The sequence below is a fragment of the Alnus glutinosa genome, chromosome 7 (assembly GCF_958979055.1).
Source record: "Alnus glutinosa chromosome 7, dhAlnGlut1.1, whole genome shotgun sequence".
NCBI classification, from domain to species: domain Eukaryota; kingdom Viridiplantae; phylum Streptophyta; class Magnoliopsida; order Fagales; family Betulaceae; genus Alnus; species Alnus glutinosa.
In genome coordinates this window covers 4,901,605-4,914,864 of record NC_084892.1, presented here as the reverse complement: position 1 = coordinate 4,914,864, position 13,260 = coordinate 4,901,605, and the positions used below count along the sequence as shown (strand labels likewise).

Below are 13,260 nucleotides of genomic sequence, written 5' to 3'. Positions count from 1 at the left end.
AAGACAAGAATTAACGCCAACATGCGCACATGACCTCGTCAAAGGGCAAGCAATTATGAGAAGAAAGCTGACTCAATTACCTTGAAAAAAAGAGAAATAATAATAATAATAATAAAAAAAACAATTCTCACAAAGAAAAATGTATATAGTGCGGAGAAAGTGCCCCAAATAACAAGCAATCAGATGTGTTTTAGGTGCAGGCCGGTTGATTATTCCTGTGGTGACTTGACTTCCCCTCCGTAGAGTACTGCGTGACCATGGCCAGTTCAATTGAGGCATTGATCGTTGCCAAGCACTCAATTCCAATAGGGTTCTTCATTGGTGTGGTGACTTGACTTCCTGCCGTATATACACTATATACTTATTTATGCATGAATTAGTGCTAAAGTCAATTTTAATAGAGAGTGCTTGACATGTTTGCAGTCATTCAAACATCCCATTGATGCATGCACAGAGTGCTTGACGAGTTACAATTACGACTACTGTACAACTCTACAAGCATTTCCCAATCTATAAGAGGCAGGGCAGCCAAGAAGTGGTGGAATAAGCATATATACTTGCCTTCCTTCCTTCCTAGCTTGCTTAATTTTTCTTTCTCTTCTATATATGTTTCTCTCCATGGCTAACTCTCATTCAACTTGGAATAACCCTTCCATAATATCCATACTGCTACTGTTTGGGATGCTTACAGCTAGCCTAGACATAACAGGTCTCTTTCTCTCTCTTTCTCTCTTTAGATTTGTTAGGATAAATTATAATTTAATATAGTATCATATATACCAAGTTAAGGTCCTGATCAGTTTTAAAATTGTCTCTACCGTTTAGTATATACCCCTGATCATTTCAATTAAAAAAATTTAGAAATTGAACTTCACTTGTTAAGGAGGAGTTTGAGGCCATGCGTGAAGAAGAGTAATAGAATATAATTTAATCAAATTAATTATTAAGTCTACTATTTTTTATCAGTTTAAACTTTTGAGATAAGTGGTGATTTAACACGCTCTTTCTCTCTCTCTCAAAAGTTTTTGAAAGTTAAACTTCTATAAAATCACTTTACAGTTCTTATAAATCTTATTCCACCCTGATGGAACATGCATGCTTGAAAAATATCTGTTTTATCATGAGTTCATTTCGGAAAATCACAAGATGAATATATATATCATAACTATATATACTTTCTATCAAATCTTTTTTTTCGTAACATGTTCTATATATCTACATCTGTCTTTTATATATGCCAAATTCTATCCATATTCAACATCTTATTTCTATATATTTAACGCATGGAATTGCATGCATGCAGGTGCCGAGCTTGGTGTTTGTTATGGAATGCTTGGCGACAACTTACCACCTCCAGCTGAAGTTATAGCTCTCTATCAACAGTATAACATCCGAAGAATGCGACTCTACGGCCAAAACCAAGCTGCTCAAGATGCCCTCAGAGGCACCAACATCGAGCTCATGCTGGGAGTCCCTGACGAAGAGCTTCAACACATAGCTTCAGCGCAGGCCAATGCCGACGACTGGATCCGAAACAATGTACAAAACTACGGCGACGTCAATTTCAAATACATTGCCGTTGGCAATGAAATAAAGCCAGAAGGTCCATACGCACAATTCCTTTTCCCTGCCATGCAAAACATCCAAACTGCAATTTCTAATGCCGGCCTTGGGAGCCAAATCAAAGTTTCCACTCCCATATTCGGCAAGGCTCTCGGAGAATCTTACCCTCCGTCAAAAGGCTCTTTCAATAACGATGGGTATCGGCAACTTCTCGATCCTATCATCAGCTTCTTAGTGAATAACAACTCCCCGTTGCTCGTTAACATGTACCCGTATTTTAGTTACCTCTACGACACTAATAACATCCATCTTGATTATGCTCTTTTCACTTCTCCGGCAGTTGTCGTGCAAGATGACCAGCTGGGGTACAGTAATCTTTTCGACGCCATTTTGGATGCCTATTACTCGGCATTAGAAAAGGCTGGCGGAGGGTCTTTGGAGATCGTTGTCTCGGAGACTGGTTGGCCGTCGGCAGGAGAAACGGGGGCAAGTACGGATAATGCAAGAACTTACAACACTAATTTGGCGGAGCATGTGAAGGGAGGGACTCCAAAGAAGCCCGGCAAGCCTATAGAAACTTACGTGTTTGCAATGTTTGATGAGAATCAAAAGGATCCGGAGTTGGAGAAACATTGGGGCCTCTTTTTTCCAGAAAAGACGCCTAAATACTCAATTGATTTCAATTGAGAATAGCACGTCTAGCTAGTTATTGCATGCCCTAATTTGGAATAATTAAGGCCACCTTAATTTGGTGTGAAATAAGCAAGCTACCTTTGTAGTTTGTAGTTCATTTTGATCATGTGTTAATGTATCCATGCAGAAATGCACCCATATGCATGCATAGATGGGCAGAGAGGGGTACGTCTTTAAAAAGTAATTTTCTTTTATGTTTGTAGATGTAAATTAAGCATGTACGCCCAGCTGAAATTATGAAATTTTATTTTACTATAATCTTTAATTTGTGTAGAATAAGCTTTTTTAGCCCAAGATGGCCTATATGATATATTGTATTAATAGATTAATGATAAGGACCATCACTACAAAAAATATTGATGTTCGCCACTTGCAGTTAGCAACGTATGTGAGGGTTATACACATGGCTAACTGTTAGCCACGTGCATTTAGCTACGTGGGTTACACGCAGTAAATCCAGTTGTTACTAAATGCAACTTTAGCCACGTGTCTCTTTATATATGCGGCTATTTAGCCATTAGATGTTTAGCCACGTGCCACCCAAAGTGGCTAAATGCAATTTAATTTTCTAAAAAAAAAGACAATTCTAGCCTCATGTAATTAAAGCCACGTGGCTAAAATTTTGAATTTTTTTTTTTAAGAAAAAAGAAAAACAGAACAGAAAATCTGTTTTGTTTTCCTTTCTTCTTCTCCCAATCCGGCGTACATCCAAGCCAGGCTTTTTTCTTCTCCCAATCCGGCGTACATCCAGACCAGGACCAATTCGCCGGAAATCAATAAACCAAAACTACAACAATCCAGTCGCCAGAAATCAAACCAGAAAAAGAAGAAAAAAAAAAAAAACCAATCACCGGCCATTAAACCTAAACAACAAAAACCCAGTCGCCCACTCAACCACTTGCCGGAAATCATCAAACCAAAATAAGAAAAACCCAAAATCAGATTCAAAATCCGGCCGGCGAGCGTGAGTCGGCCAGATCTCCTCCATCTCTGAGAATCGGTCGATCTTGATATCTACCTCTCCAGCCGTGATCCAAAAGGACTCCAGCGCCGTCGTCGACACGGATCTATCTCAGAATCGCTCCAGCTCTCCGATCGGTCTCCCTCTCCCATCTCCCTATGTGTGAAGAAAAGAAAAAGAAAAAAAAGGAGAAGAAGGAATGACGAGCTTGGGAAAAAGGGAAAGCAAGAAAAGAAAAACCCACACCAAAAAACCAAAATCCGGTCGGCGAGCGTGAGTCTGCCGGATCTCGACTACAAGCTCAACCTCTCGGGCCGTGACCCTCCGGACTCCAGCTCCGTCGTCATTCGCCAAATCTATCTCAGAATCTCTCTCTCCAGCTCTCTCGGTCTCCCTCTTCCATCTCCCTCTACGTGAGTGTGTGAAGAAAATGAAGAAAAAAAGGAGAAGGATAGTGAAAAAAGGGAAATAAGGAAGAAAAAAGAAGAGGAAAATGAAAATAAAAGTCAAAGGGGCATGGGGAAATGAAAAAGAGAGGCGGAAATGAAAAGATAAAGGGGCGGGAAATGGGAAAAAAAAAAAAAAAGGTGGGGGGGTGGGGGGGGGGGGAAATTAGAAACAGTTGGCAACGTATATTTATGCACGTGGCCACATGGCCGCATGTATTTTATACACGTGGCCACATGATACACGCGGCCAATTGGACGCGTGTAAAAAATACACGTGTCCAAGTGGCAGCGTGAATTTATTACACGCGGCTATATGGCCACGTGTAAAAAATACATGTGGCCACTTGTTTTTCATATGCAACCTGTCACGTTGTCATCAAGACACGTGACTAGTTGACCGCGTAGCTACAATAACCGCTACTTTAGACACGCGGCGAATTGCAGCATTTTTTGTAGTGCATCTTTGCATCATCTTTTTATCCTCCGAAGTTGACGTGGCCTTTAAAATTATTATGGGATGTATCACTATTGGATTTTGATCCAATTGTGATTTTGAAAGCCATATCAACTTTTGGAGGATAAAAAGATAATCTGTAACATTACTCATTGTAATATTATCCTAATAAAATCCCAAATCATATCTAGTAAAGAATCAATGAGAGACTTAGCACATGAATGCTTTTATAATTTATCCATGCACTTAATGTGTGTGGGACTAGGGTATTAGTGTACGTATATGCTTTCTGCACGTAAAAATATATAATATGAAAGAGAGACAGAGAGAGAAAGAAGGAAACTAATAAAGACTGTTATGGTTACATCCTGACTATTGAAGTATGCCTATATATATAAATTAAACTATTTTCCAATGAGTGATTTTTATAGAGGGATAAATGAGTGGTAAGAAAAAAAAAAAGAAAAAAAAAAGAAAAAAGAAGGAAATTATACTTTACCCCTATGATGTATCTACTTATCGGCAAGCTGACGTCCGATGTTCAATTTCTGATAAATGACCCCCCCTATATTTACCACTTGTGTTACATTGAACCTTCCATCCACTTGACCGTCATTTTAGACGGAAAAGAGTTAAGACACATTTTGTCTCCAGAATACCCCCAATTAAACTGCATCGTTTCAAAACAACTTGTCTGGCCTAGGCGGAATGAAGAGCCCTCTATACGACTCGGTCAACCTATCCGCTAACGTCACCACGTTCCAGAACCACCTTCGAACACTGAATTCGGATCTTCCAAACTCTAGCACATTCAGTTTTATCAGCTGGTGGATGAGAAACTAGCCCGCGTCGAAGAACTCATACAAAACTCGAACCCGGAAGCACTCCCCTTTTCTTCCACACGCGTGCTGCTTTTCCTGTACACCGATACACCGACCATAAATTACGAGCTACGTAATCTTCCATTTTCCATACATAACAACTGCAGGCCTTAAACACCAACAAACAAAAACAAAACCTGGGACCACAAAAGGAAGCAGAAAACAAGATTGTCAACAAAGCCATGCAGGCCTTAAACAACAACCAAAACAGCAACTAAGCAACACCCGAGACTCTGCAGAAAACAGAGCACCCAAGCTGCTGCAAGAGGCCTAGCAGAATTAGAACAACAACTAGTGTAAGTTCCAGCGATAAACAAGCTCCAAGTTACACCGAAATTAGCTATCACAATGTTATGGGTGAACCAGGAAAGGTAGGAGCTTGAAGAAGATGGAAGAAGAAAATAGAAGAAGACGAAAGAAGAAGGTTCAGGAGGAATTATCTGTAAACAAAGAGAAGTGAAAAGATAAGAGATACGTGGAAGGTTGTCTGACATGTGGCAGTAGTAGCTGGAATAGTAGAATAAGTGGGCTCTACAAGAAGAATGCCTTACTTCCCTTCAGTGCCTTCACAATGGTCTGTTCCCATTTTCCAATTGTTGCTCTGTTTCTTTTCTATTTTCTCATTTTCTTTGATAAGTCTGTGTTTGGGTCTTGACATGGTTAAAGCATCCACCGACGAGCAGCCGCTAAGTCCAGTAGCTCGGTTTTTTCACGTGCCACGCATCAACTGTTACATTGTCATCTCCTGCAAGTACGAAGCCATGCACTTTCCGCAGCCATGCATTGTCGTGGGTGCAGTGATTTTTATGCAACGTCGTTCCATGCGTGGCGTGGCGTGGCAAGCGAGTACTTGCACGCCCTCGCTGAGAAGAGCAGGTTTTTCACTGACCTGTTCGGCAATTCTAGTGTTGTTCACAGACCTGTTCGGCGATTCAGAGTCTGGTGCTCTCATTGAGAGATCCTGGTGCTATCAGAGATCTTGCTAGGTTCTGTTCAGAGATTCTGTGCGTGGTGTGAAGATCCAAAAGTAGATTTCTTTGGTGTTTTCTTGAGCGTGGTTGCTGTTCGGCAGGTCTGTCCCCATTAGTATCAACAATTTCTGGTGAAGAGATCGTTAGGTGTTCTGGGTATCACCGTGGTGCATTCGTTGGTCTGTACGACGCGTGTTCTGGGTGCGCGCGGTGCGGTATCAACGTGATTTTTGTGCGGTGGAGTATGGTGCAGTCTTCGTCATCGAAGTGCTTCTCCTTCTGGTTCAGTGGTCTTGGGCTGTCGGCATGCACTGGTTCTTGTTCGGTTCTGTGAACTGGTGGGCGTCCGGTGAAGATTCGAGCTGGACGTGTTGGAGAGGAGAAGAGTGGCTTTGAAACGACGCAGTTTAATCGTGGGCATTCCGGGGACAAAATATGTCTTAAACGCACGTGACCTCTTTTCCGTCTAAAATAACGGACAAGAATACGTCCAAACGAATACAAACCACACGATCAAGCCACCTCACCTACGCATCTCGATCTTATCAATCGACACCTCACTCCACCGACTTTGGCATTCTTCTATGAAGAAAAGTCTTAAATCCCCAGATCCTCCTCCCTAGGCCCTACACCTTGCTTCCAACCAACCGCCCAATAACAAATACTCGATGGAGGGAGCTAACAGCCATCTCGCCGTTCAATCAACTTGTAGTTCATCTCACCCAAAAAATAAGAAAAGAAAATCCGATGGTTCATTATCGGTATGCCTATCTTTAATCAGGAGGTGAATCACAACCTTGATAGGTGGTATACCATAAAGATTCCTGCTAACGCGGCCGACGGTCTCTCAAGTTTGGAGACGAAATAAACCACAGTGGAAGTCTAGCTTTGCATTGCTAGGCTCCCATGTATACTGTCTTGGTGGCCGAATCTTAAAAATCGAGATTTTATGTGCGATTTGAAAATATAATTAAGTGGTTGGTAAAATCACAATTTAATTTTTATAATTGTGTTTTTTTAAAAAAATAAAATAAAATAAAATCTCATTGTTACAATATTGTCTGCGATTTGATTGCAATTTTTTAAAACACAATCCAAAACGATTTATTTTCTATAATTTGGTTTAAAATCGCATTTTTTGCCTACAAAATCGTAATGTCAAAACTCAAAGGCACCCTAAAACAACAAATAAAGAGTTACTTGCAATCCCGTATGTAGACTCAAAACTATGGTTCTCTATTTCAATAATATCACATGCTCTTATATAGCAAATACTGTTTCTTAAATATTGGAGAAGTAATTACATCGAGACTTGATCACGCGTACTTAGCCTTTCCTATTTAACAGTATGATTGCACTTTACACCTTTTTAATAAGTAGCATTTTTCAATTGTTTAAATGCCTAAAAAGGGTCAAAATTACGTAATTTAATTGAGAATATGAGGATCCTAACCCCTTTTAAAATGGCTATGACATGACACAAAAAACAGATATGAGAAGAGGAATCTTGACGTTGTTTTCTATTTTAAAACAACAATAAACTTCGAACAGAATCAAAGTTTCAACTCAAGACCCCAGTTCTAATATCAAGTTAAATCATCAATTGTCCCGAAAATTAAACTTAGGAAATGGTGAATTTTGTTATAATTACTCTCTAAAAATGAATATTTCTTCATACGCTCTCTTTTGATAATGCATGGCCTCTTGCTTTCTTAACCATATGGCTTCCATGTTTTCCTTCAAAAGTGTGATGCGGTTCCAACTTCTGTGACTGTTGCATTCAAGCTGCCAATAAAGAAATCTTGAGTAAACCAAATAAGCAAACATATCAATAAACACCTACACAAATTTTGGTTTTTCAGCCACATTGATTAATGATGTATTCATGAGGAGAAACCTCAAAAGTGAAGAAGTTCACAGGAATTGGGTCTTTACCATGCAAACTGACTGAAGATCTTTGTCAAAATTGTTCCCCATATAGAAGAGAAAGAAAGATTAAGCAAGCTAGGAAGGAAGGCAAGTATATATGCTTATATATATAGTTTTAAATCGCATTTTTTGTTTACGAAATCACAATGTCAAATGCATTCTACATGTACCACTAATGCTGCAATTTCCATGGCATGAATGCTTGACCGGTTAAAAAATAGAGTCAATGGCCACTCAAAGGTCTCTGAGCAACGAATAGGATTTTGATAGGAGTACGATTCTCTCAATTTCAGACTATTAGAACAAAGACAGATTTAAGAGTTGGTTGAAATTATCACATGTTATGTAGTGTTTCAGGAAAGCATATATTAAGGTGGAGTGGCATTGCGGTAATATAAAGTTAAATGCAAAATTACAATAATGCCACTCCAACTCATGCCTTCCGGATACACTACTTTGTTCCGTAGCATTAATTACTCGCTACATCTATGAGATAATTACGTGATAAAAATTTAATTTTAGTGTTAGTTTGATTTAACAGAAATAAACAAAGACTTGTGCAGTGAAGTTAAGTCTTATCTGAAAATATTTGTATTGCTTGCTTATAATTACTTAACATACAATGGAGATTGAAGAGGCACATGGCCTTATATACACGGCTGGTGTAACAGTTAATAACGCCTACGGTTTTACAGCAAGAGAAATAAAACAGTGAATATCAAATTATAATAATGATTTCATTCCTAGTTGGTTCCAAGGGTCTTTGCTGCAGTATATTTCTTTCCCTCTTAGTGCTTTCGTGAGCATCAAGGTTGGGCAATTCAGGCTTGAACAATGTTTTCCTTTCCTTCTTAATATTGTCTTGAGCATCACGTACGGTATTGGTCCGATTGAGCAATATTTTCCCTACCTTCTTATATAGTGCTGTCTTGAGCATCACGATATAGTTTATTTAGCTTAGCTGGAGATACTTTGATATTTTCCTTTCCTGATATAGCTGAGATCTTTCCATGTTGGTGTGCTATATCATAGGGCTGACATGGTGGAGATTTGTAGTTGCCTTCCTAGTTGCTGCCGATGTGCTGTCATGCGAATATATTATACAGGTTAACATTAACCACAAATTAATTAATTATCACATCGCTTTCTATTTCCCCCAACTCACCGACGGAGTCAAGCAGCCCAAGTCCAGAGGTCCAGGTCTCCTAATATGATCAAATTAATCCACAGTTTTTGAACCGGGTACGTTGGACACCAGCTAGCAAGTTGCAACCAATATATGTGGATCCACACGTGTATATATATATATATAGATGTGCATTATTAGTCTACAATCCTATATTGGCCGCCTTCGATCCATTCTATTTTATTTGATAGGGTTTGTATGCATGTATTTGGAAATGTTTGGAGGAATTTTCGTATAACTCAGCTTGTAAGAGATTTTTGTCTTAACTAAAATGTTAATGTATAAATATATAGTCAAAATATTTATGTATTTATTGTTAAATATCTATGTACAACTAGTTTTTTTAAAAATATATATATATATATATATATATATATATATATATATAGTTAAGTATATATATTTTTTACGTAAAAATTAGCTTGGTCCCTATTAAAATTAACTTCAACCCCTTATTAATGTTTTGACGCATCCTAATAATAAATCCTAGTTATTCATCTAAAAAAAAAAAAAAATCCTAGTTCTGTTCCTGCTCGAAAAATATTTTGTTCAAAGAAAACTACTAGCTTAATTTTCCACGTTTTAGGATATAGAACAATACTTTTTTCCGATTCTCCTAGTCCTTCCCTGCCTAGTGATGTCATAGTGTGTTTGTATATATGACTAGCTACATGAATGCAGCCTAGCTCACAAGGGACATGGACAAATTGAAGACCATTCAAAGGTAGGGAGACAATTCCAAGAGATAGATAACAAGCAGTTAGATCTGCCTTGATAAATTAATGATGCAAGTGGTATGTATACTTTGGGAACAACTTAGTAATTTCCATATTGGAATGCTTGACCAGTGAAAAATGTGGACTGTAATGGTCACCCAAAAATCTGACGAAAAAGCCTCTATCTCCCTCTATAAAAGGGCAGCTTGCTTGATATTGTTAAAATTAAAGCATACTTCTTAGCTTATTTTCTTCTATATTTGTCCAAATGGCTAAATCCAATTATGCTGGCAAAAGCCCTCCTTTGATGATCTCCATAATGCTATTGCTTGGGCTGCTAATGGCCACCGTAGGCCAAACAGGTCTCTCTCTCTCTCTCTCTCTCTCTCTCTCTCTCTCTCTCTCTCTCTCTCTCTCAAACCTTGTTATAGTCCTAAACAAATCGATTACGGGATTAAGATCATCTTTCACTTTCAAGTGAAATGGAATATTAATTTTGAGGTTTATATTAGATTTCATAGATTTAATGGTATATATGTTGCTACATCATTTAACATTATTAAATGACATGACAACATGTACACTGTTAATTAGATGCAACTAAACAGAATTTTTACCGTAAAATGAATCCTCTCCATTTTCTATTCCAAGTTCAGGAGGTTGTGAACTTATCACATGCCCTGAGCCTCTCACAACCACAAATAATCTCCTAATAGATTCATTGAGTTTAGGATATTAGTTCTGCTGAGTTAAAGGACAACACAACTTTAAATTTCCGTGGCAACTTTGGCTTCCTCCGATAGCCGGTTGCTTCAAGGCGCGCAAATTTTAATGTTGCAGTGCATGAAGCTTTTGTTGTTGTTGTGGCTGTGCTCAGTGATGATCGAGCAAGGCAATATCATTCAAGCTGCATGTTACTCATAAATATTTGGTCTCCACTGATATGCTTATTGATGAAGCTTATGTTGCCTTTTTGGCTTCACGGTTAGCTGCTTCTGGTTGTGGAAAACTGTTTTTGGAGCGGGTGATGCTCTATCTCCTAGTAGTTCTTGCCATCAACAACCCCTCTTTTTTCTTCTTGGTCTTTTACAAATTGTATTTCTGCTATTAGTTTAGTTTTATCCTCCTTTTATGGTTGAAAAACTTTGAAAGTGTCTCGTAGTGTGAATTGTCGTGCGCATTGCTTAGTTAAGTGGGCCACTTCCAATCTTGATTTTGAAGGCATTCCCATAAGATCTCCTATTTTGTCTTCCATTCGGATTAAAAGTGGCTAGGGAAGATCCTCCCCTGTAACTTTTTCTCTCATTCGATTCAATTCAATAAAATAAATAAGGGACGACAGGTAGGAGAAATAGAGATAGATTTCGGCTCTATTTGATTTTATCAACTTCAACTTTTGAGATAATTGGAAATTTGACACTCTATCGATCTCTCAAAAGTTGTGAAAGTTAAACTTCTATAAAATCACTTTATAGTTGTTATAAATCTTATCCACCCTGAACATGCTTGAAAAAGATCTATTAATTATATATATCATGAGTTCATTTCGGAAAATCACAAGATGAATATATATATATATATATATATATATATATATATATATATATATATATATATATATATATATATATATATATATATATATATATATATATCATAACTATATATACTTTTTTTATCAAATCTTTTGTTTGGTAACATGTTCTATTTATCTACATTTGTCTTTTTATATGCCAAATTCTATCCATATTTAACATCTTATTTCTATATATATATATATTTAACACACGGAATTGCATGCATGCAGCTGCCGAGCTTGGTGTTTGTTATGGATTGCTTGGCGACAACTTACCACCGCCGGCTGAAGTTATAGCTCTCTATCAACAACATAACATCCGAAGAATGCGACTCTACGGCCAAAACCAAGCTGCTCAAGATGCCCTCAGAGGCACCAACATCGAGCTCATGCTGGGAGTCCCTGACGAAGAGCTTCAACACATAGCTTCAGCGCAGGCCAATGCCGACGACTGGATCCGAAACAATGTACAAAACTACGGCGACGTCAATTTCAAATACATTGCCGTTGGCAATGAAATAAAGCCAGAAGGTCCATACGCAAAATTCCTTTTCCCTGCCATGCAAAACATCCAAACTGCAATTTCTAAGGCCGGCCTTGGGAGCCAAATCAAAGTTTCCACTCCCATATTCGGCGCTGCTCTCGGAGAATCCTACCCTCCGTCAAAAGGCTCTTTCAGTAACAAGTACCAACAACTACTCAATCCTGTCATCAGCTTCTTAGTGAACAACAACTCCCCGTTGCTCGTTAACATGTACCCGTATTTTAGTTACATCGATGACACTAGTAACATCCTTCTTGAGTATGCTCTTTTCACTTCTCCGGGGGTTGTTGTGCAGGACGGCCAGCTGGGGTACAGGAATCTTTTTGACGCCATTTTGGATGCCTACTACTCGGCATTAGAAAAGGCCGGCGGCGGGTCTTTGAAAATCGTTGTCTCAGAGACTGGTTGGCCGTCGGCGGGAGAGATAGGGGCGAGTACAAATAATGCAAAAACTTACAACACTAATTTGGCGAAGCATGTGAAGGGAGGGACTCCAAAGAAGCCCAGCAGGCCAATAGAAACTTACGTGTTTGCGATGTTTGATGAGAATCAAAAGAATCCGAAGTTAGAGAAACATTGGGGCCTCTTTTTTCCAAATAAGACACCTAAATACTCAATTCATTTCAATTGAGAATAGCACGTCTGGCTAGTGCATGCACTTTGGAATAATTAAGGCCACCTTAATTTGGTGTGAAATTAATAAGCAAGCTAAGCCACCTTTGTAGTTCATCTGCCTGTGTTAATGTATCCATGCAGAAATGCACCCATGCATAGATAAGCATGGAGAGAGTGGTCTTTAAAAAATAGTTTTCTTTTATGTTTGTACATGTAAATTAAGCATGTACGCGCAGCTGAAATTATGAAATTCTATTTTACTATGATCTTCAATTTGTGTAGAATAAACTTTTTAAGCCCAAGATGGCCTATATGATATATTGTATTAATATATAAATTAATGATAAGGACCATCTTTGTATCATCTTTTTATCCTCCAAAGTTGATGTGGCCTTTAAAATTATCATGGAATGCATCACTATTGGATTTTGATCTAATAGTGATTTTAAAAGCCACATCAATTTTTGGAGGATAAAAAAATGGTTCGTAACATTACTTATTATAATATTGTCCTAATAAAAGCACAAATCACATCTTGTAATGAACCGACAAGAGACTTAACATCATGAGTGCTTTTATAATCTCTCCACTTAATATGTGTGGGACTAGGGTATTAGTATATATACATATATGCATCCTTTTTGCTTGTAGAAATATATAATATGAAGAGAGATAGAGCGAAGAAAACTAATAAAGACTGTTACAGTTACATCTTGACTATT

At 38.3% G+C, this 13,260-nt stretch overlaps 2 protein-coding genes across 2 annotated transcripts; both read left to right on the top strand.

The window, feature by feature from the left end:
* The first annotated feature begins 603 nt into the window (after positions 1 to 603).
* LOC133873609 (glucan endo-1,3-beta-glucosidase, basic isoform-like) lies at positions 604 to 2,368 on the top strand. Its single transcript, XM_062311338.1, has 2 exons — positions 604 to 709; positions 1,304 to 2,368. Exons 1-2 carry the CDS (start codon positions 607 to 609, stop codon positions 2,248 to 2,250), a joined length of 1,050 nt encoding a protein of 349 aa, XP_062167322.1. The 5' UTR covers positions 604 to 606; the 3' UTR covers positions 2,251 to 2,368.
* A 7,646-nt stretch (positions 2,369 to 10,014) lies between these two features.
* On the top strand, positions 10,015 to 12,811 carry LOC133873649 (glucan endo-1,3-beta-glucosidase, basic isoform-like). Its single transcript, XM_062311384.1, has 2 exons — positions 10,015 to 10,165; positions 11,611 to 12,811. The coding sequence occupies exons 1-2, from the start codon at positions 10,072 to 10,074 to the stop codon at positions 12,552 to 12,554; spliced, it is 1,038 nt and encodes a 345-aa protein (XP_062167368.1). The 5' UTR covers positions 10,015 to 10,071; the 3' UTR covers positions 12,555 to 12,811.
* Positions 12,812 to 13,260: the final 449 nt, after the last annotated feature.